Here is a 24,993-nt window from a genome sequence, read left to right on the forward strand (position 1 = left end):
AGGCTGATCTCTTTGAATTTGGAGTGACTTCAGGGGCAGCCACAGCTACATAGTAATGCCAGGCCTTAAGAAAGAAAACAAACCAAACTAAACCAATAATGGCTGAATGGTGATGGCACGCCCCTCTAGTACTACCACTCAGGAGGTAGACAGACCAGTTTCTGAGTTTGAGGCCAGCATGGTCTACAGAGCAAGTTCTAGGACAGCCAGCCAGAGCTACACAAAGAGAAACTGTCTTGAAAACAAAACAAAACCCTACAGAACCAAAACCAAATAAAGCATTTTGATACCCTAAGTTAACTGGTCAATCTGAAAAGAGTATTTATTTTCTCACCCAAGACAGTGACTGGTACACAAAACTAGGAGGAGGCACCCACGGCTTTCAGCCCACATCTGGGAAATGTTCCTGGGCAGGAGGCTTTTTGAGACACCTGACGCCCCAGACCTTCAGGCAGGTAGAGAGCAACCTCGGGTGGCCAAAGTCTGTCCTCATTCTGTAGGATACCCAGCTTTGGACCAGGGCACCAGTGCAGGCTACTGGGCCTCTCACCAAACAGGGAAGCCTATCAAGAGCTAGCCAGCCTCTGCACTGACTCCATGCTTTCTACTCACAGAAGCAGGCCATCCAGTTCCTGGCTGAGCTGACTGCCAGCTGGCCCGCTAGAGAAGCAGATTTGAGGTGGGGTGAGGGTCTGTTCCCCAAGCACAGTGTTCTGGCCAGTGAGTTCTCTGCACAGCAGCTGACGCCTCCTGGACACATTTCCACACAAACTGCTCGACTAGGCTCACTCCTGTACTCCCAGGGCCAATCACTGAAGATTTTTTTTTGGGGGGGGGGGATGTTAAAGTTATTTCTGGGTCCAAGAATGAGATGGGCTATTCCAATGTTTTTCATTCATTTGAGGAGCTAACTTTCGAACCCACAGGTCCTGCCTACCGAGAGTAAGTAGGGTCAGTGATGGATTCTCTGGAATAGGGAGGACCACAGAAAGGAGAAGTCTGAGATCTAAGTGGATTTTGAGAGACACAGCATTGTATACTGATGAAAGCCTGCGTTCTAAGGGCTTGGAAGCCTGTTAAACAATGAGGAGGGATGGGTGTAGGCCAGTTTTATGTCAACTTGACACAGCCTTAGTCATCTGAGAGGAGGGAATCTCCACTGGAAAAGTGCTTCTATAAGATCTGGCCATAGACAAGCCTGATCTAAAACTAGGCATTTTCTTAACTAGTGACTGCTAGGGGAATACCCAGCCCATGTGGGTGTTGTTATCCCTGGGCTGCTGGTCTTGGGTTCTGTAAGAAGGCAGGCTGAGCAAGCCAGGAGAAGTGGGCATTCCTCCATGGCCCCATTAGCCCCTGCCTCTAGATTCCTGCCCCACTTGAGTTCATGCCCCGACTTTCTTCAATGACCGATTATAGCATAGAAGTATAAGCCAGATATACAAACCCTTTCCTCCCCAAGTTCCTTTTGGTCATGGAGTTTAATCAAGGCAATAGTAACCCCAAGAAAAGGAATCCCCAGCAGGGTGGTTCAGGATTCTGAATGGGTCTTTATAGTAATAATAAAAATTAATAGCTTATAGAATTTCTAAAAGTAGTGACAGGTCATGAGGAACAACCCAGAGAATTTGGTTTTAGTGTTAACCACGTACAGGGACTCAGGACTCATGGCCAGAAGTCAAGGGTAATGACCACTCACGGCAGTGTCCTAACAGTGAACGTCACAGACAGACCCAGAACTGCTTAAATACAGATTTATTGCAAACCAACACCGAGGAGCCAGAGCGACTTTGCAGGCTGGACACCCCACTCTTTGGGTCTTTGGACAAAGGGGACAGAGTCACCCTGCTTTCCTCAGACCTCAGCTGGTGGGACTTAAAGGCCAAACTGTGGCTGTCGTGTCTAAAAAGAGAAAACAGGCAATGTGCCAGCTTCAGTGGCTTGGAAACCAGGGTAGGGCCTCAGGGCAAAGAACAGGGCATAGAACTATCTACTCGGCTGGTTGGGATTGAGTCTCCCTGTAATGCAGACATGTAGACACAGTAGCCACCACCACACCATGCACATGCCACAGGGATCAGTCACAGAGCACAGGTTCCTGCCACATGGCCTCTACACAAATACTATATCCCTCAGGCTGTTTTCTCTATACAGCCTTGTTTGCTCAAATGGGGCATCGACAAAGAAAAAAACATAACACGGAAAATAAAACCATGCTAAAATGATGAAGATGAGTCGCTACAGAGTGAAGCATTGTCCTAAATAGAAAGATGCAGGGCTCTTCCACATCATTACTCCTTCTGCAAGACTACCCACAGGATGAGAGCTGAGAGGGAGGCAGCCAGCTGAGAGAGAGGGCTGCAGATACATACACACCACGAGACTTCCTTCACTAGGTGGGAGAGCTTGCATGGGACAGGGACATGCACATCCTAGGACCTTGATGGAAACTTCAAGAACTAAAAGCGAAGTGTCCTGGGGATCTTGTGAATGTGACAGAGTCTACTCCCAAATGATGACCTCTTTAGAGAGATGTCATCAACCTGGTAACCAATGTCCAATCACAAGCTCAGACGCTGGAGTTGGTATTTAGGTTCCGATGCTACCCCTTGCCTACCACCATGGTCTACCTGGGCCCACAGATTAAATCCCAGTATGGACTTTTAAGAAATAAACCAGAAACCCCTCAAATGATAGCAACGAGCCAGCTCCTGTCTAAACAGTTGAGTAAGTTCTACAATCTGCTCTTCCAAGGGCTCCTTCCAAGCACGTGGACATGGAATTCGGTGCAGGGCTATTTCCAGAGAGCAGGCTGTTTGGCTTCAATGGGTCTTAATTCTTGCAGTTTGTATGGTTGGTTACCAGAGTACAGAAACCAGTGCTGTGCACACCAAGACTGAGAACCAGGCAAATGGAGATGCCAAGGCACCAACAGCCACAGAGAGAGTCCTTAAAGGGTTGGGACACCTGGGTCCTGGTCCCTTGCTCAGATTCTTACCCCTTGGCTGGACTGGCCACACAGGCTCTGAGCTCTAGGAAGCAGTCTGGTGATTGGCACAGGGAAATCTTCATTTTCTTGGACTCAACTGTAGTTGCCTTCAAGCTAGTGGATACACATTTCTTCCTGAGGCATCCTTCAGGGTCAAAGCTCCTTAGGGAGTGTAGTTGACACGATCTGCCAATGAACTACCAATATGCTGTGATCTCTTCTTGAAGGTACCCAGGCTTCAATGCAGCATACCCAAAGAGGAGGTCTAATGGGGGGAAGCAAGTAGTGGTGGCTAGTCTTAGTTCACTTCAACAAGGATCAAAGCAGGCAGCTGCAGTCAGAGGACAGACAGGATCCTTGCCACACCTGGGCCAGAGGCCAGAACCTCAAACTTTCTCCCAACATCTCAAACAGACCCTAGTTTCTGCTGCTCTACCCATAAAACTGAGGCAGGCCAAGTGTTTTCACAAAGAAATGAACAAGATGGAAAACATACACACACAGCACACAAACACATATGAGAGAGAGAGAGAGAGAGAGAGAGACAGACAGACAGACAGACAGACAGACAGACAGACAGACAGGTCAACAAGTGAGGGAACCCCACAGCAGCCCCAGAAGGAGCCCCAGAGCCATGCCCCATTAGCCCTCATGCATGTGCCTGGCCCCACACAATTCAACTTAGCTTTGTCTGAGCCCAGCCACTCCTTATCCCCAATCAGAAGACAAGCAAGCAGAATAGCGTCAAAACAACAGCAAGCAGAGAGAACAGGGGAGAAAGGAAATGCTGCCTGCAGTGCCTGGTTGCTGTGGAGACAGAACATGTGCTACCAGTAGGCTGGGCCATGTCCCTCCTGCATGTCAAACACCTTCATTTAGTGTTGGCCATAGACACTGCCAAGCAGCTGGCCCTGCACCTTCTCTAGAATAGTCTGAAGGTGGAAGGTCAGCAGGGAAGGCCTGGTTCATCATGAAAGAAAAAATGGCTAGGACTGATCAGGAGGGGTGAGTCCCTGGCATGCAGGGAGCGAGGAGGACAACTCTCCATCTCCCCGATGGCGAGGGTTTCCTTTACTTCCGGTCATTAAAACTGCACAGCCCCTGGGGAGATGTTGAACATGGCCGGGTCGAATCGCTGGCCTCGGAAGGGAGAGCCTTCAGCATCCCACCCCTTCTTCAGCATCTCATGGACTTTCTACAAACAGAAAATAGAGAGATTAAAGGAGATCACAAGGCACTGCATGCTTTCTCCTAGAACAGACTGCCTGCAGGCAAAGAGACATCCTGCTTCTTCAGGGCTTGAGGATTTGCCTGCTAGGGCCAAATGGCCAGAGGACAGCAGGCCCTGCAGTAAGTAGTTTGTGCCCAAGGGAGGCACCTACTGACTGCCATTCCTCTGAACGAGTCTTTGCTCTCCCAAGACTGAACTTCTAGCTTTCCAGCTTTGGTCTCCAGGGAAGCCCTGACTGCTCTTTATAGTTCATTAGGTCTGTCCAGGTTCCACACAACCCACAGAGCCTACAGTAACCCCAGGGAGATGATTCAGATATGAGGGGTGGTGCCCAGCCCCTCAGGCACATGACTAAGGTATGCAGAGGTGTTCTAGCATCTTTTTCCCAAGGAAGGAAGTTCTTGCCATTGAGAAATGCATCAGACAATACTGGGATTGACCAAGAATGATGATACAGAGGAGAGGAGAGACCTCCAAATGTTCACTGTAGACCTGGCAAGCAGTCAGAAAAGCCCCACTGCCTTTTAGGACACAGTAAGAGCTGGTAGGCTTAGCTCCTCTCAGTCTACGGCCACTACTGAACTGTCTAGTCTTTGAAAAACAGAGGCAGACTGGAGCTGTGTGGTTCTAGGCTGTGTCCCTGGTGACAGTACCTGTCCCTATGCTAATGGGTAATCCTTCCTCAGTTCCACCATAGACATACCCAAAGATAAGGAGATCTTTCCTTCCTTCCAACCATAGGAAACCAAAAAGACTAACAAGAAGACACATGGCCAGAGACTGTCCCGATGGAGCACCTGTTGCAGACAGCCCTGCAGAACAGGTGCAGAGGACAGGTGCTGCTGCCCTTATCACGAGGATGACAGACTGAAAGCAAAGTGGAAAATTTTGAATGTCAGCAAAGTTACTGGATTCTCGGAACTATGGATTGTTAAACAAAATCCAAGCTTCCTGCCAGGTGAGTCTTGGCTTGTTTTTAAACCTAAGTGAAGTAGCAACAAGCATATCTTAGTTACTTAGTACACAGTAGGCCTTCATCTTTGTCCATGAGAAGTGTGACGCTGTATAATCTCAGAAGAAGACAAGAGGGGACCAGCCAGATAACCTAGCCGGAGGCTGCTGAGCCTTGGCCAGTGCAGGGTGAACAAGAACCCAGGGGCTTGTGGGGACCCACTAAGCAAAAGGCAGGCTGCCTGGTTTGTTTTTACAATCGAGGGAGCCCAGGATGCCAAGGTGAGTGCATGGCCCTTTCTCCAGTGCCAAAGTAGAGGTCAAACCATCCTGTGTATCACCAGATTCATTCCTAGGACACAGTGGCACTTGTCTATGCAATGTCAGTGACTGTTTGTTCAGGGCTAAGTGCCCCAGGCTGGAGGAGTCCTAGGGAGACATGGAGGCACGGACAGAGCAACGGCACCTGTGCAGTTCCACACAACCCTTCGAGATGAGCGCCCACCCACCCTGAGATCCAGCCGGAGAAAAGGGTGCTGTTTGTTGATGTGGGAAAGAAGTGACCTTATGGTGACATTAGAGAACTAAAAAATGACAAAAGACGTATATCACCACTTCAAAATTAAAATGCTTTAAAATACAAAGCACTGGTGGCATTAGAAGCACAATTAAAATTCTGGCAGATTTAGAAAACTTCAAGTTTACACCATAAATGGGCATCAATACAGAGCCCGTTGGTAACTGACTGCCAACGTGCACAGCAGATGGAGGCTGGCAGAGGAACCTGGCCCCATTTCCATTCTTTGCTAGTTAGGAGTGGCAATCCTAGAGAAGTGACCCCAACTACCCACGAACCCCTGCATGTGAGTACTGACTATGAGCTAACCTGCTGTATCAGGAAGCACACAGCCCTGGACCTGCCTTCTAGTTCTATTTCTTTGTTCAATAAAAGTAAGCACTAAAGATACTTTACATGGAACCGCAGGGTGCTGTGCGCTGAAGATGTGTCTCCACGGCATTTCAAGCCTGGAAAGGAGCTCACACTTCAGCACGGATACTAGGCAGGTAGTGGGCCAAGTGAAAATCTAACAAAGCCCTAAGAGCTATGCTCCTGACTACCCACAGCCAGAGGCTTCCTTGGCCACCCTGATTCTTTCAGCTCTGGGGAGGGAATCACATTGGGTTCCACCCAAGCCTTAGGCTCCTTGAAGGCCTTCCTGGGACCTCATCTGGGCGAGCACACGCATTCCCTCAATGGCCCTTGCCAGATCCATGACAAGTCCACAGCAAAATCAATTTAGACTCAAGACTTTCCACTAGAGCACAGCATCTTCGAGGTCCTCCTTATGGTCCTTAGCTGGGTTGCTGCTGTTCAGTCTCCTCAGTCTCCAAGTGCTGGATCGATCATAAGAAGCTGTGTGGACGCTGCATACCAGCCACGGCAAGTCTTCTATGCACAGGTCTAAGTCTTCTATGCACAGGTCTAAGTCTTCTATGCACAGGTCTAAGGACCTTCTGCTCCGCACTCAGGTTTCTGCAATGTCTTGTGGGCAAAGAGGGCAGTCTTCATGGAAAGCAAAAATAGGGCTCCCCCAAGCCTTGCCTTTGGAGTGAGCCAGCTTTCCAGGAGCAGCCCACACACAGGCTACTGTATTCAGTATGCTTGTGCACAGTGCATACGTATGAGGATTAGCCCTGTAACCATTTGGTCCTTTTGCTAGCCTGTTTTCAGACTGGCAGTGAGGAACTTCCTGAGAGCTGCCTTGGTTTACTGGAGACAAGCATACTACCCTATTCCAAGCCTGGGACAGTAGGCTGGGAAGTAGCCATCACAACTAGGTGATCTAAGACTTCCAAGGATGGGAACAAAGCAGCCAGTTCCTCAGAGGACCGTTACTGAGACTGCAGAATAAGGCTGAACTATTCTTTGAATAAGGTCACATTAGAGAGGCTGGCCTCTTAATTTCTTGAAGGCAGCTGTGTGCTTGCTCTCATTGACGCAGACTGTTTTCCATTTGTCCTTGAGGAAGGTGACACTAAGCCATGCCAGAGGGCATCAGCACCAAAGGAAAAAAAGAGGGCTGGACAAGAGGAACAGTAAGTGCAAGGTCAAGGGGCAAGAGGCTGGGAGGGAAAAGGGACACAGGGTGCACAGGGCTGACCTGTCATGCAAATCCCACACTGCTGACAACGCCCAGGCAAGTGGCACTAAGGTTGTTTTGACATGTGTCCTACAAGGGACGCAATCCCAGACCTTGAGACTCACAGGGGCAGAAAGCTGTAGGCCCTCCTAGCTTCTCTTTCATCTCGCAGTTCAAATCTGCACAAGACTCCACTGAAGTCTGATACATGCACAAAGGCAATTCAAGCCATAATCAGTATCTATTTCAATGATTCTCTTCAACAGAGACTCAGTCCAGCACCTGGGGAAGGCATGGAGAGCCACTCATCCGCAGTCTGCATTCTGTGGCAAAATTTATCAGTGGTACTTGGTAGCTCCTCTCCTTCCAATCTACCCAGGATGATAGACAGCACCTGCATTCACTTCTCTGGTGAAGGCAGACTCCTCTCTGGCCGTCACCTTTTATACACATCTAAGTCCTTCTGTGGACAAAGTCCTGACCCTGGGCATAGGAGTGAGCAAATCTATAAGGTCCCAACAGAGAGGCAGCGTGTCACAGATAGACCTTCTGTTCAGCAGACACAGGCCAACATGACTGCATTACACTGTGACCAAGCAGGTCTGGCTACCTCTGCTAAGGTGAGGTTCCAAAGTTCCAAGCTTCTGCCTAAGAACCTCTGTATTACATGGACCTTCCCCTCACAGACGCCCTTCCCCTCACCACACACTGAGCCAGGACAGAGAAGTAAACCCCAGCCCTCTGCTAGAGTTGCTATGAAGCATAATACACCCTGAGACCTCAAACCTCAATCTCTTCATTTTGAAGCAGATGATCTAACAAGAACCCTTGTGCAGAGCCTACAGTCTGTCAACCCACCCTGACTAGCACACTTCATGCTCATGACATGCTGGTGTGGCCTGGGGGAAAAGCTAAGGACACCGGTGCTGCCTCTAAGGGCTTCCTGACCTCACTCATAGGAAACATGTCCATGGAAACAGACTAGAGTGGCCAATGCAACAACAGAGCATACTAAAGACCTTGCCCCATGTACTGTGCTACTCTGAAGGGAAAGTCAGGACAATCCAAACAAACCACGAAGAGAGGCTCCTTCAGAGACAACAGGGCACACACATTAACTTCTCTGGAGCCCTGAGGGCTGCCTTTCTATTGATAGCCTATACCCAAGTTGCCAATCCTTCTCTGAGCCATGCTTGGTCTACATGCACACAAGCTCATGGGCTGTTTGGCTGGGCATTTGACAGTGATGAGAACCCAAAGCAACAGCCTTTTCTTCCCTAATAGCTACTCTCAGGGTTATTAAGAGGGAGAACAAATGTGTTTATCTAAGCAATCATTCTTTGCCACCAGCAGCCTGTCCCTGGGCACTATACAGGCCAGGCACAGCGTTCTGCTCTCTGAGAAGCTGCTGACCTCACACTCCCTTGTCACAGCCCTGGCACTACACTTGACTCACCTACTTCTGCTGTGCATTAGCTTTTGCAGTCAGAACCTAAGTTGGCCCTGAAGCCTGGCCCTCCCTTCTTCCACCAATGGGACTCTCAGAGCTCCAGGAAGCTGCCTGGAGATAGGGCATAAGGAGTCATCAGCACTCGACAACTCTAAGCTATGGTGTGTTCAGGGTAAATAAAGAGACACCCTCAAGACTGTGCCACCAGAGCTTACAGCTCAGGTACGAGATATAACTGAATAGCAATGTTAATCTGTCCTCAGGTGAGGAATAGGTGACATGAGCAGTTGGGCTTCCCTAGGTAGGCAGGACATTACAGAGCTGAAGCAGGCAGCCAGGAGTAGCCTATTCTCATGCCCTCTTCCCTACCAGCATGACCGCCCACCTGCTGAAGGTACAAGAAGGGCCATGGTGCTCATACCAGCTCGTGGCTCTGGGGCTTGCCCTGCAGTTTCTGGTGGTAGTCAAAAGTGAGTCTGTCCAGGACTGCCTGTTCCTCCTCATCCACAGTGGCCATGGAGCGCTCCTTGTTGATCTTGTCGATGTCGATGGGTTCTTCTCCCTCCAGGATGGCACTCCACCAGTACTCGCCAACTTTGCTCAGATTCACCTGGGAGAAGCAGGGAGAAAAACCTGTATCAAGTATGGCAGGAGACAACCCAAGCCTCTGGGGAAAGAATACATAGAACTGTGGACAGAACCTAGCAGAGGAAAGGTTTACTGTGCTGGGGACAGCACAGTGTGTGAGGGCAGGCAGTCTAGGCTGAGCTTAGGACCTGCACAAAGGGAAGGTGACTGAATGAGCAGGTATATGAGGTCACACACAGGAACCTCTGAGCCACAGGTCATGTTGAAGGCACTTAAGGAGACCTGTATCTTACAGGTCTTAGTCCTCAGAGTCAGAACACTGTTACCACAAGTGTCCACACTTCCTAGGCAGACACTGTTTTCTAAAACTTGGCCCTGAGCCTTCCTTCCCACACTGTTACACACTGCTTGGTAAGGCCTTGTCCCTGGCCAGCTCAACCAAGTGCCTCTCTTGGCGATGATCTTTCTTCCTTCCAAAAGCCACACTTAGTCTTCTGCTGCCTTTATGGGAGGTGGAACCTCTGAGAGGAAGCGTGCAGCCTAACACATAACCAAATTTTCCAAGGATCCTTGATACCTGGAGTAACCCTCCAGTCCCAGCTCTTAGCTTCCAATGGTTCAGAGAGGTGCCCAAGAGGAGCTGAACTCAAGCTGCAGGATCGTCTAGATCAATGTGGTCAAGCAAAGCAGCATCTACCCAATACCACGCAGTGCCCTTAGTATTGGAATCTGTAAAACTTATGACCACAGAAACTCAGAAGCCAAGTGGAATTTTAGCAAGAGAGGAACAAAGAACAGCAGCACCTTACAAAACTGGTGTTCAAGGACACGGCTGCTTTTGTCACAAGGATGCAGTAAAAGACACATCATTCCCCAAGTCAAATGGGCACACAAAAGAAACTAGAAGCACTGGCAGTAGCCTTCGTGGTCACTGGCTGGATGGCTCATCAAGAAACCTTTACTGGAGTAGAGCAAGGTATGATGACTGTGATGGGAAAAAACAAGCCACAAACCTGTAATCATGATATGACACCAGTACCTTATAATTACTACTCCTTACGCCCAAAGTACCAGGTAATGAACATGGAGAAGAGGGGCCAAAGAGATGATGCACCAGTTCACATCACTGGCTGCTCTTCCGGGGGACCTGGGTTTGATTCCTAGTACCCGAATGATGGTTTCTAACTGCCCACAATGCCAGTCCCATAGGACCTAACACCCTCTTCTGGCCTTTCTGAGCATTGTGCACATGCGGTTTGCAAGCAAAACAACCATATACATAAAATAAACGAGGAGGGAAAAAAACACATTTTTTTTTAAATAGGTGAAAGTACCTGCCTACTGTGGGCTCCACCAGTAAATGACTTCTGCTGTTCAGCCCCAACTTATAAACAAAACTATTCTAGATATTCCAATCCATAGGCCCTAAAATGATGTGCAGCTTATGAGGTAGGGACCTCAAATAAGCCCCAGAGAAACCCTAATGCCGAGAATTCTGCCCTGTCTTTACAAAGCTCGAGGGGTGAAGAACCTTCAAGTAGGAAATATGCTTACTCTATTCCAGAAAACATTCTCAGGTGCTTACAGAAGAACTGCTGGAAAGAAGAGAGCCTTTTATCTTTATCAATAAGGGTCATTACTGAGATCTACAGTAGTAAATTATTAGATACCCCCCAGGCTCTGTAACATACACATTATCGTGACTATTTATGATAAAGACAAATCCTCTAAGTCAGGGCTGTGGGAGGTAGAGCCTCCTTCGGCTCCGAGCCCACCAACAGCACTCCAGGGAAAGATCCAACACTGTCTGCAGATCAGCTATTGCTAGTGGACCTTTATACACCACAAGGACCAGACTCTAAACTATCACCAAGTCTACACAGATGCTCAACCCCACAGATCCACAGACATGATGAGAAATGGAACACAGGACAAGTCTCTGGTCTGCCCCAAAGGAGAGAGTAGATTACAGCCACCTGCCAGGGAAAGATTCCCTTACAAGTCTACAGTGGGAAGATGGGTAGGGTTCATCCCATTCCAGGTCTACCCGTATACTTAGCAAATTAACAGAATTCATGATAAATCCTATCATTTTTGATCATTAGAAATATTTTATCTATATTTATTTTCACAAAACTTCTAATTATAGGAACATGCTCAAATTCTTCTAAAACAAATCTCAAAAAAATTTATTGTAGCAGTAAGGATAAAACTAAGGGAATTGTGCATACCAGACAAGTAATATACGACGCACTACATTTTAGGTTCTTTGTGTATATGAGTGTTCTGCACAAGTACAAGTGTGTATGCCCGCCCGCTGTGTATAAGTGGAGAGCAGAGGAGGATGTTGGGCATTTTCCTCTATTGCTCTTCACCCTATGAAGCTAGGGTTGCTGGCCAGTGAGCTCCTGGGATCTGGCTCCACTCCCCATTTAAGACAAACAACTAATGCATGGTTTTGGCTATTGTTTGCTAAAACACACAAACAAACAAAATCACACAACATGCATACTGGAGATTCAACCTCAGTCTTCATGCTTGCACAGCAAATGTTCTTGCCCACGAAGCCATCTCCCAAGTCCCTCAACCCCCCACCCCACCCCACCCCACCTTCATCCCCCTTTTGAGACCAGGTCTGTATCTAGTTAAGGCTGTCCTTGAGTTCATGATTTCATGATTATCCTGTCCCTGAGAACTAGGATTAAAAGTATGTACAGACACAACAACCAGCTTTAAAATGTCTATAATGAAACACAAACATTCCTCAGTCAGGTGTGCGTGTCAGCTATCTAACTGGATGTTACTAGCATCCAGGTCTACCGTACCAGAGAGCGTGGTTTCACCAACATTGCATCACCAAGAATCACCAAAATGCATCACTGATTTATGCTGGTAAAAGATGTCAGCCACCTTGTTTTAAAAACAATTTTTTTATTGTGAAATTACATAACACTTTTTTTCCCCAAAGGTGAACAGTCGAATGGCATTTGGCACATCCACGATGGTATGCAACCAGCCGTCATGTCTATACCCTCAAACATCACTCCAGAAAGAAGCCTACAGCCAGTTGTAGTCGCTCTTCATTTTACCATAATAAAGTCTCTTAAATATCTTCTCCGACACCTCTGGCACAATTACTGGTCTCATCAGATGTCACACAAATGAAACCTTATATTGCTGTGTTGACTTATTTCACTTATTATAGAGTTTCTGAAGGACATCGTACTGTGGCTTGTAGCAGAACTTCATTCCTCTCCGTGCTGAAAGCATTCCACAGGATAAACTTACCACAACCTAACCATCCATTCTCCCCCTTTCGGCTCCTTTGGCATTTACCTACGAATGGAACTGCTGGCTCACTTGGCACCTCTACTGCAGGTTTCAAGAATCCACCTCATTGTTTTCCATTGGAGCTGGACATCCTGGTGCTGCACAAGGAAAGGCTCCATCTGCTCCCTCGTGGACATTTGGGATTTTTGGTTGTTGTTATAGCTATTTTCAGGGATGCAGCAGCTTAATCGTTATTCCTTTGCCTGGCTACATACAAGCATACACGGGCCAGTATTTTCCTCAGTGACCTCTCTCCTAAGGTCCAGGATGCTCTTGAATCTGGGGCAGCAGACCACACCAAAGATGCTTGGAAAATCCAAGACGGTATTTCTAAAAATTTTGTGAATGCTCTGAGTGGGCAGTCAAAGATTAAGTAAGGCTGCAGTGCTAGTGTGATTCTCCTCACCCTTCACTGGCCTGGCCTCCTTTTCCACAAAGCATTTCATGTGCTGTTCTGTCTGGCTCCTTATCCTCACACCTAGGACCTATCCTTTATTTTTTAAATAGCTTCATGTCCCAGAAGTTGACAAGTTAGCCGACAAGTTCTAAGCATCACTGACGTAGGTGAACACTATCTGTCCATGGCCATGGAGATGTTCCTAAGGTTTGGCAGTTGGGCAGGAAGCTATCGTGAGGATCTGTGTGTTTCCACCTCTTGGGAGCATAGAGTAGGTTGTTATGCAATGTGAGCACACTGGCTATGCCCACCGCCTGGCGCTCACGGCAGCAGTGAGTTCAGGGTACCACAGCTCCTTCAAATTGAGCACTGTGGGCTTCTTAGCCACTCTCACAGGTATATAAGGCCTCTCACTGTAATTTTGACTTTTCCCCCCTAATGATGCTGAGTTTCCTTGTATGCTTGCAATACCACTCATTTATTTACAAATAACTTCAAATTTACACATTGCTCAAAGTACAGAGAGCCACACAGGCATTTAGCAGCTCTTGCACTCTATGTGTTGGCATACAACATAATAATGTTTGTTTATGAACCATTTGAGAGTAAAGAACATTGTACCGGCCCTTTACCCTGAGTTACTTTCTAAGACTAGGCAAGTCCTCTGAAGTAGCAGCCTGGCCTCAGCCCCCCAGCAGCACAGGACCATGGTCGTCCTCTCTACTTTGCTAAGGACCGTGTCTAGTGTCTCCTGAGGTACCCAGGTGTGTCTGTGGTCCACCTGCAGGCGTCCTGCAAGGATGTTCCCTCTCATCCCAGGGCTTCCCACATTGTCACCAACATACCAAATGTCAAGATCTTAGGTTCCTATGAGGTCCCACCTCCCGACAGGTTGGGACACCTGACCTTGCAGCCAGTTTCTACTTACTGACAGGGCATAAGCACTGCTAAAGTGAGCACCTGCCTCCTGGCCTCTTTTCTCAGTGGTTTAGAAAGTCACTCTGAACCATTCATTGGGTCAGAATTAGGTGCCCTCTACAAGGTCACTGTGACCTCATCATTTCCTGGATACACTCTCATTTTCCAGGTCCTCTTTTATCTGCCTGGTCCCAGAACATAATAATTTCCCAGAGGGACCCCAGACTGTCACTGACTGAACAGTGCTCCCAAAATGTCCTCACAGAAAAACTTCACCCTCAGTGTGAATAAACTTACCTCAGCATCCCCCGATCTGTGCCGATGACTCACCAGCATTTATATCCCTTTCCTTCCTTAGTAACGGAACCTCATTTCTATTCAGGGAAGCACTGTGCCCAGTGAGGATGGCTTTACTCCTCGCAGCTGCCCGTGTGATTGAGTTTGGGCCAACGGGAATGTTGTGGGACGTTCCTTCCAGGAAGGCACCTTGGAACAAGGGCAGATAATGGGGTGAGATGACAGCATGGCGGGAGCACCTGCTCAGCTCGACACCCACTGTGAGGAGATGTGGGCAGCCTGACTCCTGTGGATATGCTGCAAGCCAGCACTATACAAGCAGTCCCTGATTTTCAATGTCATCAACTGCCTTTTTGAGCTAAAGAAATTAAAGTAAAAACTAAGACTGCACAGGTCAGAAAGGACATGGCCATGGATCTCACCCAGGGAGGCAGAATACACCTACACTTGGAAGAGCGGGGACAACACAATGCTACAAAGCTGTGTACCGCTTTCTTCCTACTCCACAGGAGGAGGTGCTGAGGGCCTGTCCACACTGTTCAGCACAGTCCCACTTTCATTTGGAGCAACAAGTCAGGTCACTGTCCTCTGTGTGATCTCCAAGCCTCAGCTCTGCCCTACTGGCATCAGGGGTCAGAAGTAACGTTAAGAACCATGACAAAAACTGGAAACAGGACTCGACCTGGAGATAGCACTGCACTACAGGTACAAGGGCTCACATCCAGTACGGATACAGATGAGATTGGAGGCACGTGCCAAAACACTAAAATAACGTAATCTGTAGCTTCCATTCTAGATTAATGAACACGATGGGTAAATGACCTGCATGGGCCTCTTCACAGGCCAGGAAATGTTATTACAGCAGGAAAGGGGGCTTACAACTCAGGGAAGGCCAACAATGGATTCTTTCATCCTTACATGAAAACTGGAGATGCCCAGACAAATGGCAAGGAACATCAAGTAGTCCGTGGCCAGGAGACGAGGGGTGTCGGTGCTGACACAGCACTGGTGCCACTTAGAAATGCTGCACCCTTCAGGGAGACCCACAGAGCAATTATCCTAGGGTTCCACTCTTTGAGAAATAATAACTTCAGGAAATCATCTCAATACAGTCAGGGAGGTGCAGCATATATAAAAATACTCACAGGGCTAAAAAAAAAGTCATAAATAAACATAGTGCAGTAAGCTTTAAAGCCTGAGCGCCAACATCTACTATTTCTTCAGAAAATATTCTAGCGCTCTCCAAGCGTGCTAAGTAGTGTGTGTGTGAGATGTCAGTACATGAAGGGGTGTGTGTGTGTGTGTGTGTGTGTGTGTGTGTGTGTGTGTGTGTGTGTGCGCGCGCGCAATGGCATTCACTGCTCAGGAAGATCCTACTACCTCTGCACCACAGCCATGGCCAAGAGTCCCTGAAGCAGAGCCTGCTGCCTGCCTACAGCTGCCCACGCACTGCAGAGGGCAGCCAGCTTGCCAGCCCTCCATAGGGAGGGAGAAACGAGGACAGTACACAAGCTCTGTGCCTGGCTTCTGAAACCAAATGGAGAGTCAGTAAAGTAGCTGGTGCCGTTGCCACGGCTGATTTTACATCTCTGTAACCAGGCAAGGAGCTTGCCTGAGTCAAGAAGTCTCATTTAACATTCTCAAGTGTGGGAGGGAGGGAGGGAGGGAGGGAGGAAGGCAAGAACTGTCACACGGTTTTAGCTGCCACCCCTGCCTGCCCTGACTGTCTGGGGTGGGATCCACCACAAAGGGAGAAGCAGCAGGACACGTGGAAGGGCTGAGAAGCAAGTGGCACTCCCCTGCTTGGAGGTGAGAAGGTCAGAAGCTCTTATTGCAGACTCTAGGGATACCAATGAGAGCTGAGAACGCCACTCCTCTTCACAGATGCTGCAAGGACCCTATGTGAGTGTCCCAGGGATGTTAAGACAAAAACCAGAATGGGCCAAAGCAGAGGGTATTTAAAACATCACCCATTTGTTTCTTGAGGTTCTGGAGACCAGATGTCCGAAATCAAGGAGTTGGCATGACTGACCCCCTGTAGGCTTCAAGGAAGAATCCTTCTACTTCTTTCAGCTTCTGGTGGCTGCTGGCATCCCTTGGTTTATGCCCACATCATTCTAGTCTTTGGTCTTCATAACAACTTCCTGTGTCTATGTCTCTTCTTCTGTCTCTTTTAAGGGTGTCTTTCACTGAATTCGGAGGTCATCCAGAAAATCCAGAAGGATCTTGTACTAAAATTCCTATTTATAAAGTCCTCCCCCACTGTCCTCTCGCCCAAAAAAGGCTATATCCACAGGCCAACCTCTTGGCCTAACGAGAAGCGGCAAGAAGGAAAGAAGAGATTAAGGAGCCAGGTGTTCATCTCAAGGATCATAAAGAAGTCAAACGTGGCTACAATGATGACCCAGAGGCACGGCCACCCCCTCAGTCAGGTAACCCTTTCTTAGTCCTTATGCTGAGTCCACACAGCCAATGCAATGTGATGAGAGGGTCAAAATTAAGCCTTTCATAAGTAAAAACAATCTCCTTAATAATTTATAGGTTTGTCTCATATATGTACTCAAAAGTAAAAACTGGCCATGGTATGTCACCAGCAAATAGAGTAAAACACCCTGGACTTATAACACTTGATGTATTCCATAATACACAGCACTTTCTCGCGTGGTGGGAGACCAGTCCTGAGCCTCTCATCAAGAAGGGACTCTAAGTACAGCCAAGGGCTCAGGCTGATGAGAGAGCCAGGAGTGGCGGACTGTCTGTCCATGGCTCCTCTCTGTCAGATTGCTCACTGTCCACCAGTGATGCTCCCTGAAAAACAAAACTATATAAAACAAACAAAAACATCCAACTCTGAGGGACTGTAGGAACTGATAGTGTGCTGTCTCAGTCCCAAGGGGTTCTCTTTGGTTCTACAAGAGATGGCAAAATACCCCAGTTTGCCATGGTTATGGTAACAACTGGATGTAACTAGTTCTGCTTCTCTCATAACTCGCAGACAACAGGTACCTGGCAAAGTCAAACTAAAACCTTACCAGTAACTGGTGCACAGGTAAACCCAGGCCATAGTAGAACATGGATGGAGTCCTCGCGGAGTCTGCAGGAGGGGGATGTGTGCATGGATAGCAGGGACAAAGATCTTACATCTGGTTATCACTACAGCTGTCTGGCTCTCTCCAGCCATCCTCGTGAGGGTACAGAACAGTACAAGAACGTCTCCAGCTTGGGGGTAGTATCACCCATATCTACATGACACAAGAACTACTCAAAACTACTCTGATCATCTACCTTCCCCTTTCACCTATTTTTATTTGTTTACCTTTCCCAACCCCCATTAAAGGGGCGAACCTTTTCAAGAAAGAAAACTCCAGCTAAGCACTTGGGGCTTTGGAGGCTCATCTCAAAGCCTGAAAGTCCTGCCTGACTTCTCAGACTCTGCAACGAAGTATTTCATAGAGCACGCACATGTTCAATATATGCTGGCATTTAATGTAAGAAGTTAGTGTGTTAGCTATTAGCCGTGTGTGTGTGTGTGTGTGTGTGTGTGTGTGTGTGTGTGTGTGTGTGTGTGTACATACGCATGTGCAGGCATCATGGCACACATACAGAGAGCTATCAGAGGACAACCTGTGGGAGTTGGTTTTCCCCCTTCACCATGTGGGTGCTAAAGACCAAACTCAGGGCGTCAGTCTTGGTGGCCAGCACCTCTTTTCTGGAGATACTTTCTGACTCTACAGCTCAGGCTGGCATAACACTCATGGCAACCCTTCTGCCCTATCTCTCAAGTACAAAGGTATAGGTATGAGTCTGACTACGTCTGACTCCATCCTGTCCCACTTGAATGGATACCCCTACCCCCCAAAGGTAACATGGCTCTAGAATACTTATCAAGTCAGAGCAACAAAAGCTCTTAGAAGGTTAATTTAGTAACAATCACATTTTATAGACATAAAGTATAAGGAATTACTAGTATAGAGATTCTAATCCCAGTAGATTCTGAATACAAATGCAGTGTGAGAAGACCATTCCAATGGCAAACACTGGTAACTTTTGAGTGACACAAACCACTTGGGAAGTGCTGTGCAGAGTTGGGATCCTAACTCAATCCCATACTCTTGTCAACTAGCCAAGGCAGAAGACATGGCTGTCCTAGAACTCTAAGTACTTGAAGACAGCAGCCCTAGAATCAGAGAACCCTAGCATGGTGGCCAAAGCAGCCACAGGAAGTGTCTTCCAAGAGCCAGGCTATTAGTCCAGTACTGCCACTGTGTTACTCATGTCCGGAACTGCCTGACTATGCAAAGCTCAAGAGAGCTGAGAGGGCACCTGCAACTTCAAGTAGTATGACAGGTAAAGGAGCTGGGGTGTTCAAGAAAAAGTTCAATACGGCACTGTTAGTGTATAGGCTTCATAGTCAAGGGTGAGGGAAAACGGACTGAGCTGCCAAATTTAAGAAGGCTACATTAGGGCTGTCCAAAGAAACTGAGCAAGAAGGAACATACATACATACATACATACATACATACATACATACATACATACATACACACACACACACACACACACATACACACATACATGTGTATGTATACATATATGTATGTATGTGTATATGTATACATGTATACATATATATATATATTACGGGCAAGGATATACAATACATATTAAATTGGCTCACATGACTACAAAGGTCATCTTCAAGGAACAAAGCTAGGGAAGTCAGACATTCAGAACGAGAGCGATCTATGGTGTAAAGCATCAGTTAGATATCGAAGGTACAAAGGCCTTCATAAAAACCATAGCATTGAAAGGATAAAGAACCTGGAGTCTGATATGCAAGGCAAAGGCATGCTTGCTTGGGAGGGGAGAGACAGAAACAGGCAAAATGTCTCTCTTCCTCCACACCCTGTTCAATCTGGGCCCAGCCTACTGAATGGTTCTGTGCTACCCACACTTAGGGTAGGTTTTCCCATTCAGGTCACTGGCACACATGCAATTCTTCTCGGAAACATCCTTGCAGACACAGCCAGGATTTGCCAGTTCATTCCATCCAATCATACTGACACCCAAAGCCCACCTTCAGAGGCAAGAGGCACCCCTTAGGCAGAAAAGTGCTTCTCGTTTCTCTGGCTGGGAAATGCTGCTCTGCCAAGGGATGTGCACCAGTGAGCAAGCGAACGATCAGACACGTACAGCCTGGGGGGAGTCCTGGGCCCCGTCCCTGTGGACACCATTGGTGCTGGGTATTGGGAGACTCAGAACACAGGACAGACCAGATCCAGCCCCACCTCTGAAAACTCCACATGGGCCTTAGGAGACCATAGGAGAAATTGTGGCAGGGCGGGGACCTGGCAACACTTAGGCACATGCCTACATAAGGGGGACATTTCCACATGAGCAAGTTACGGTCTGCTTTTGGATCTGATAGCAAGATGAGGCAGAAGATGCTCCCAATTCTCACAAGCACTGAGTTCAGTTCACTCAGTCCCTTGCCTATGCCTCCCTCTGAAACACCAGTGTAGCCAAGACAGAGCCACTGTGGGCTAGAGAGCTCTCTTTATCTGCCAGTTCCAACTAGGGTATCCCAGAGAAGCCGGCCACCACTGAGCACCTGTTGTAGAATCTAACAAATGCTTCCTTTATTTGATGCGTTACATATATGAAGAATGCCTGAAGGATTTTTTCATCCAAAGACTTACTGGTTTTCTTTTCACCTTTATCTCTCTTACCTAACTTGTTCCCTCTGTAGATAAAAAGAGGAAACAAGTTAGTCCAGATATCACTACAGGGGTCAGAGCTGTCACAGTAGAGTGATACAGACACATCTAACAAGTCACACAGCCCAACTGTGGAGGGGCTGTGGACTGCTATTCATTTATTCATCTGGAGTCACAACTTACTGGCATAGTCATGAATTTTATTTAACCCTTGTCCTGCCAGATGCTCAATGAGATCTACTTGGTGAACTTAAACTCAGACTAGCACCTAAGAAAATTCCGCATTTTCATTTTATTTACTTGGTGTTGCCTTTATACATAGAAAAGTGGGCTCTTGGCAATGATGGGAACACTGAGGGGTAGAGAATACAAAGGGAAAAGCTCATGAAGATAGAGTCCAAGCAGGGGTGGGTGCTAAATACTCAAGGGATTAATTAAGTCTGCTCCAATTACTGTAATTAAAGACCTCTCTGCTTATTGGAAAGACCTGGACAAAGTGTCATCACGGCAGGCTCGAAACCCAGACGGAGCTCTGTACACAAGTAACCACACTTACCAAAACACACTTGCCCGGCTCAAGGCTCCAGAGGGAACTCTCGGTGTTGATCTTGTGAGTGAGCTTCCCTTCCATGAGGACCCGCTCTCCATTTTCTTCCAACATGGCCACGCGGATGGAGCCACTGCTAAGGGCCACAGAGACCTGAGAACACACCAGGAGAAAGTCATCTTGCAGCTCTATGATGGTAGCAGCTACTACCTTCCAGCCGGGCACACTTGGGCTCCCCAAGCAGCTCTGTGAAGGAAGCCATTCCAACCCAGTCCACAGTCCAAGCACTTCCACCACAGCTGACTTTCTACCCACACCTTGTCCGTGTGCAGTGAGACTGGTTCTCACATTGAGCGAAGCAGAAGATACAGGGCTGGTTGGGTGCTTCCTTCCATCTCCCCCATGACTACCTAGACTGCCTCAGCTCAAGGTTCTGGAGGGAATCCTCAATGTTGCTCTTATGGTGAGCTTCCTCTCCAGGAGGATCTCCTCTTCATTCTCCTCTTGAACGGCCACACAGACAAGAGCCCTCTCTCTGACCTCTTAAGGCCCTGGACCACTGTGCCTAGAATAACTGAGCTGTTCACCCAAAACTTTCTGGCAAAAGACAAATGTGGCTGGCCTCTTCTTTTCCTGAGCTGCTACAAAGGGTGCTTGGTCTTTTGTCCAGGACAGTAAAACCAATTCCTTCAGTTTTGTTTTTTCTGTCTGCCTGTCTGTCTGTCTGTCTGTCTGACCATGTAGCTCTAACTGGTCTGGAACTCACTACAGGAATTAGGCTTGTCTTGAACTCACTAAGATCCTCCTGGCTCTCCCCTGAGTGGCATGTGCCACTGTGCTTGGCCTTTTACTCGATTCTTCATAAAACCGAGCCTCAGCCACCTTTTTCTCTCAGGGCCTGCTCTGGTAGGGCCTGTCTATGTGTCCATGCTGCTATCATGGGTACGCCTGCCCTGAATGCATGGGTCCACAGTGCACTGGGAAGTGCTAGAAAAAGGCGAACTCTAACAACCCTAACCTTAATTGTAAGCTCAATAATTAGAAAAAATATAGTTTGTATTTGTTTCACTTTTCTTATTTTAAAGACTTATTATTAGGAAGCAGTGTCGCATGCCTTTAATCCCAGCACTTGGGAGGCAGAGGCAGGTGGATCTCTGAGTTTGAGGCCAGTCTGGTCTACAGCTAAGACTACACAGAGAAACTCTGTCTCAAAATCAACTCCCACAAAAAAAAAAAAAAAAAAAAGGAAGGAAGGAAGGAAGGAAGGAAGGAAGGAAAAAGGACTTATTAGTTTATGTGTATGGGTGCGTGCATGTGTACTGTATGCACACAGGCGCCTGTGGATGCCAGAAGGCACTGGAGCTCCCACAGTGGTGCCACAGTGGCTGTGAGCTACCTGATGTGGATGCAGAGAAATGCACCCAGGTGCTCTACACGAGTAGTAAGCATTCCTAAACACCAAGTGACCTGTCTAGCCCTGCATTCATTCTTTCTTAGAGTATCTGCCCAGAGGACACATGGCCTCATTAGACCAGCTCTTACACGGTACTTGGCACAGCCACATTGCCAGGTTCAAGAACAGACTTGGGAGGCATCCTCTCGTGGGACTTCAGGTGGACCTGCACTGTCACTCCTCTCCATACGCACTGCTAAAGCCGTCTCCTGGATGGTGCTGCTGATAATCTAGGCTCATTCCTGATAACCATGACAAACGTTGGCCAATGAAACGTTGGCCATGGTTAATCTAACATGAATTTCTACTTGCAAACAAGACCTAATACAGGTCTTGGTACTTCCCAGGTACGAACTCACCTTAACAAACTCCCAGTAGTTTTATACAACATGTTCATTTCCAAATCTGGGCATGATTCTAATAGGAACTCACCAGTGTAATGAAATAAATCCCCAAAGGAGGAACCAGGACAGAAAGAGACAGTGAAGAAAAGAATGGATGGCAATGTTCTAGGTAAAATACTAATTCCTCAAACATAGAAACCACCAAGGCTCCAAACCTTGTCAGGCAAACCTGTCAGTTCACTCAGTTGACAGACCTTTGAAATGCAACAGAGAAAACCATCCATAAAGCACCACACTCTGTTGTTGTAAAAAAAAAAAAAAAAAAAAAAAAATGTCTGGGCTGCCACAAAGTTAGGATGTGTGCTTCTGGCAAGATATCTAGCAGATATCTTGGGGCACTGTGGTGCCAGATCTAGAGGGAGTAAAAGACAGTCTTTCTATAATTTTACAAAACAACATTCAAGACAATGTGGGAAGATACTAAATATCAACAAGAAAAATAAATCGTGTAGGGAATTGAGAGTTCTATCTTATGAAAACTGCAACATGAAGGAAAAATGCTAAAAAGCAAAACCAAAGATGGCAGACTTAATCAGGAAAAAATGTATTTAAATAGTTCCATTTTATAACTTTGCAGAGATCTAAGCAGATATAAAAAAAATTATAGGACCAAGAAAATTTAAAAAGAATTAAAAATATAATTGCAAAAAACAAAAAAAAAAGTCAATAGAAAGGCTAGAAGACAAAGAGATCAATTTGGTAAAAAAATGAGTAGTCCAGAGATTCTAATAATCTAATTCTCTAGAAATGTAAGAAACTATTCCTTTATGTTGAAAAGAATCCCTGAGAGCTGAGCAGAATGAACACAGGATGACAGACTCGTGTATTTGAGAACGTTGAGTGGTTTTTCGGAAGGTCCTATTAGTCCTACCAGAGACGTGGTAAGTTTACTCACTTGGATGCTCAGCTGGTAATGGATCTGCTGCTGAGTCTGAGGATGTGAGTTCTATCACAGAGGCCCACAAGGTGAGAAGAGAGAACCAATTCCTGCTAGCTGTCCTCTGACTTCCACACACCATGGCATACAGAGGATACAGACAATATAATTTAAAATTTAAAATGGCTTTGGCACTCATTCAAACTGTGAAATAAGTAAAGGTTAAAAATAAATACATTTTAAGACATGCAAGCTCTCTCACACACATATCACGTCAGGGGGGAAACCTAACTGAGAAAACTAGAAGAAGTACTATATTCAACTAGGATGCAAACACAGTAATGTGTTCATTGCAGAGTGCAAGGCACAACTGGAAACAATCACTCATACCATAGTCACTGGTGAGAAAGTCAAGAAGGAAGTTATCTCTGGACAACACAGAATATGACCGAATCTCAGTGACTTGAAGGTCACGAGGAAAGTATGTTGTTTTTGACAATATAAAAAAGAAAAGCAGTAAGAAATCCTTAAAAACAAAATTATATGAAATTCCTAACTCAAAAGTATGTCAATAGAAATGGTGAAGGGTTCCATATGTGCTCCAAAAGCATGACACAATCTGTCAGCATTCCACTATGAGCTTTGGAACCTAACAGGGAAAGCTGTAGAAGAGACCCAGAAAGCTAGGTGACCTCCTTCTTTGCCCTGAGCAGAACCAATCCCACTGTACTAGTCACCATCACAAGAAACAAGACAGAGAACTCTCAGAGCTCCATTTTAAAGCACTACCGTATTCTAACCTATCAAAGAGTGCTTAGAAGACCCTTCCAAGGAAAAGGATGTGTGCCGGGGCGGGGGAGAGTACATGTACACCTGGATATACGGTTCTTTCAAAAAGTCTTTTCCCAGGGAAGTCTGTTAAAAATAATTATAGGCAACTATTTTAACTCTGAGGCAATGACTAACAACTGAGAAAACTAAAGAAAAGGCTAGGGAATGACATGTTCAAAGGGCTTTACAAGGCTCTGGTACCTGCACAGGATCCTGACCTCACTATGCAGAGGGAAGCCCAGGAAGACTTAGTAGCTCCAGGTACTTGAGGAAATCTTTGGCAAATCACTCTCTGACCACTAAGTTCACCAAGTAGAGAGTTCTACATGACAAAGAATTCAAAACTTGATACAATTATTTCAGGAAGTCATGAAACGACTACACCAACAGTACAGAAAACACTAACAGAAACCACAGAGGAGGAGGAACCTGATCTCCAACACGGCCATATGCTAACTTTCACTACACACATTTCTCTTTCTTGTTCTTTTTTTGGGGGAGGGGGTGCTTCCCCTGGCTAACCTGGAATTCGTGGGAGACCCAAGCTGGCCTTGAACTTACAGAGATTCACCTGCCTCTGCCTCCTGAGTACTGGAAGTAAAGACATGTGTCACTACTGCCTGGCCAATACTGACTACCTTTCAATACTAAGATTATAAAATTTATTCTTTTAATTTTTAAAATATTTATTTATGTACATGAGTGTTTTGTTTGCAGGAATATCTGTATCTTGAGCATTCCAGAACTGGAGTTATGGATACTTGTGAACCACCACGTGATGCCAGGAATCCAACCCAAGAACAGATATGTGACCACTGAACGGACGTTCTAGTTCCCACAAAATGCATGAAAAAACAAAGCAAAACCAAACC

General features: G+C 46.8%; 1 protein-coding gene across 2 annotated transcripts in view; it reads right to left on the reverse strand.

Annotated features, from left to right (window-relative positions):
- Positions 1 to 1,740: 1,740 nt before the first annotated feature.
- Positions 1,741 to 24,993, reverse strand: part of Nudcd3 (NudC domain containing 3) — an 81,904-nt gene continuing 58,651 nt past the window's right edge. Inside the window, 3 exon segments of one of the 2 annotated variants that reach the window (NM_001419338.1) lie at positions 1,741 to 4,184; positions 9,184 to 9,372; positions 20,566 to 20,709. In NM_001419338.1, the coding sequence (NP_001406267.1) occupies positions 4,074 to 4,184; positions 9,184 to 9,372; positions 20,566 to 20,709 (444 nt within the window). In that variant the 3' untranslated portion in view covers positions 1,741 to 4,073. 2 annotated transcript variants of the gene reach the window in all.

This window comes from Rattus norvegicus, chromosome 14 (assembly GCF_021556685.1).
Source record: "Rattus norvegicus strain SHRSP/BbbUtx chromosome 14, alternate assembly SHRSP_T2T, whole genome shotgun sequence".
NCBI lineage: Eukaryota > Metazoa > Chordata > Mammalia > Rodentia > Muridae > Rattus > Rattus norvegicus.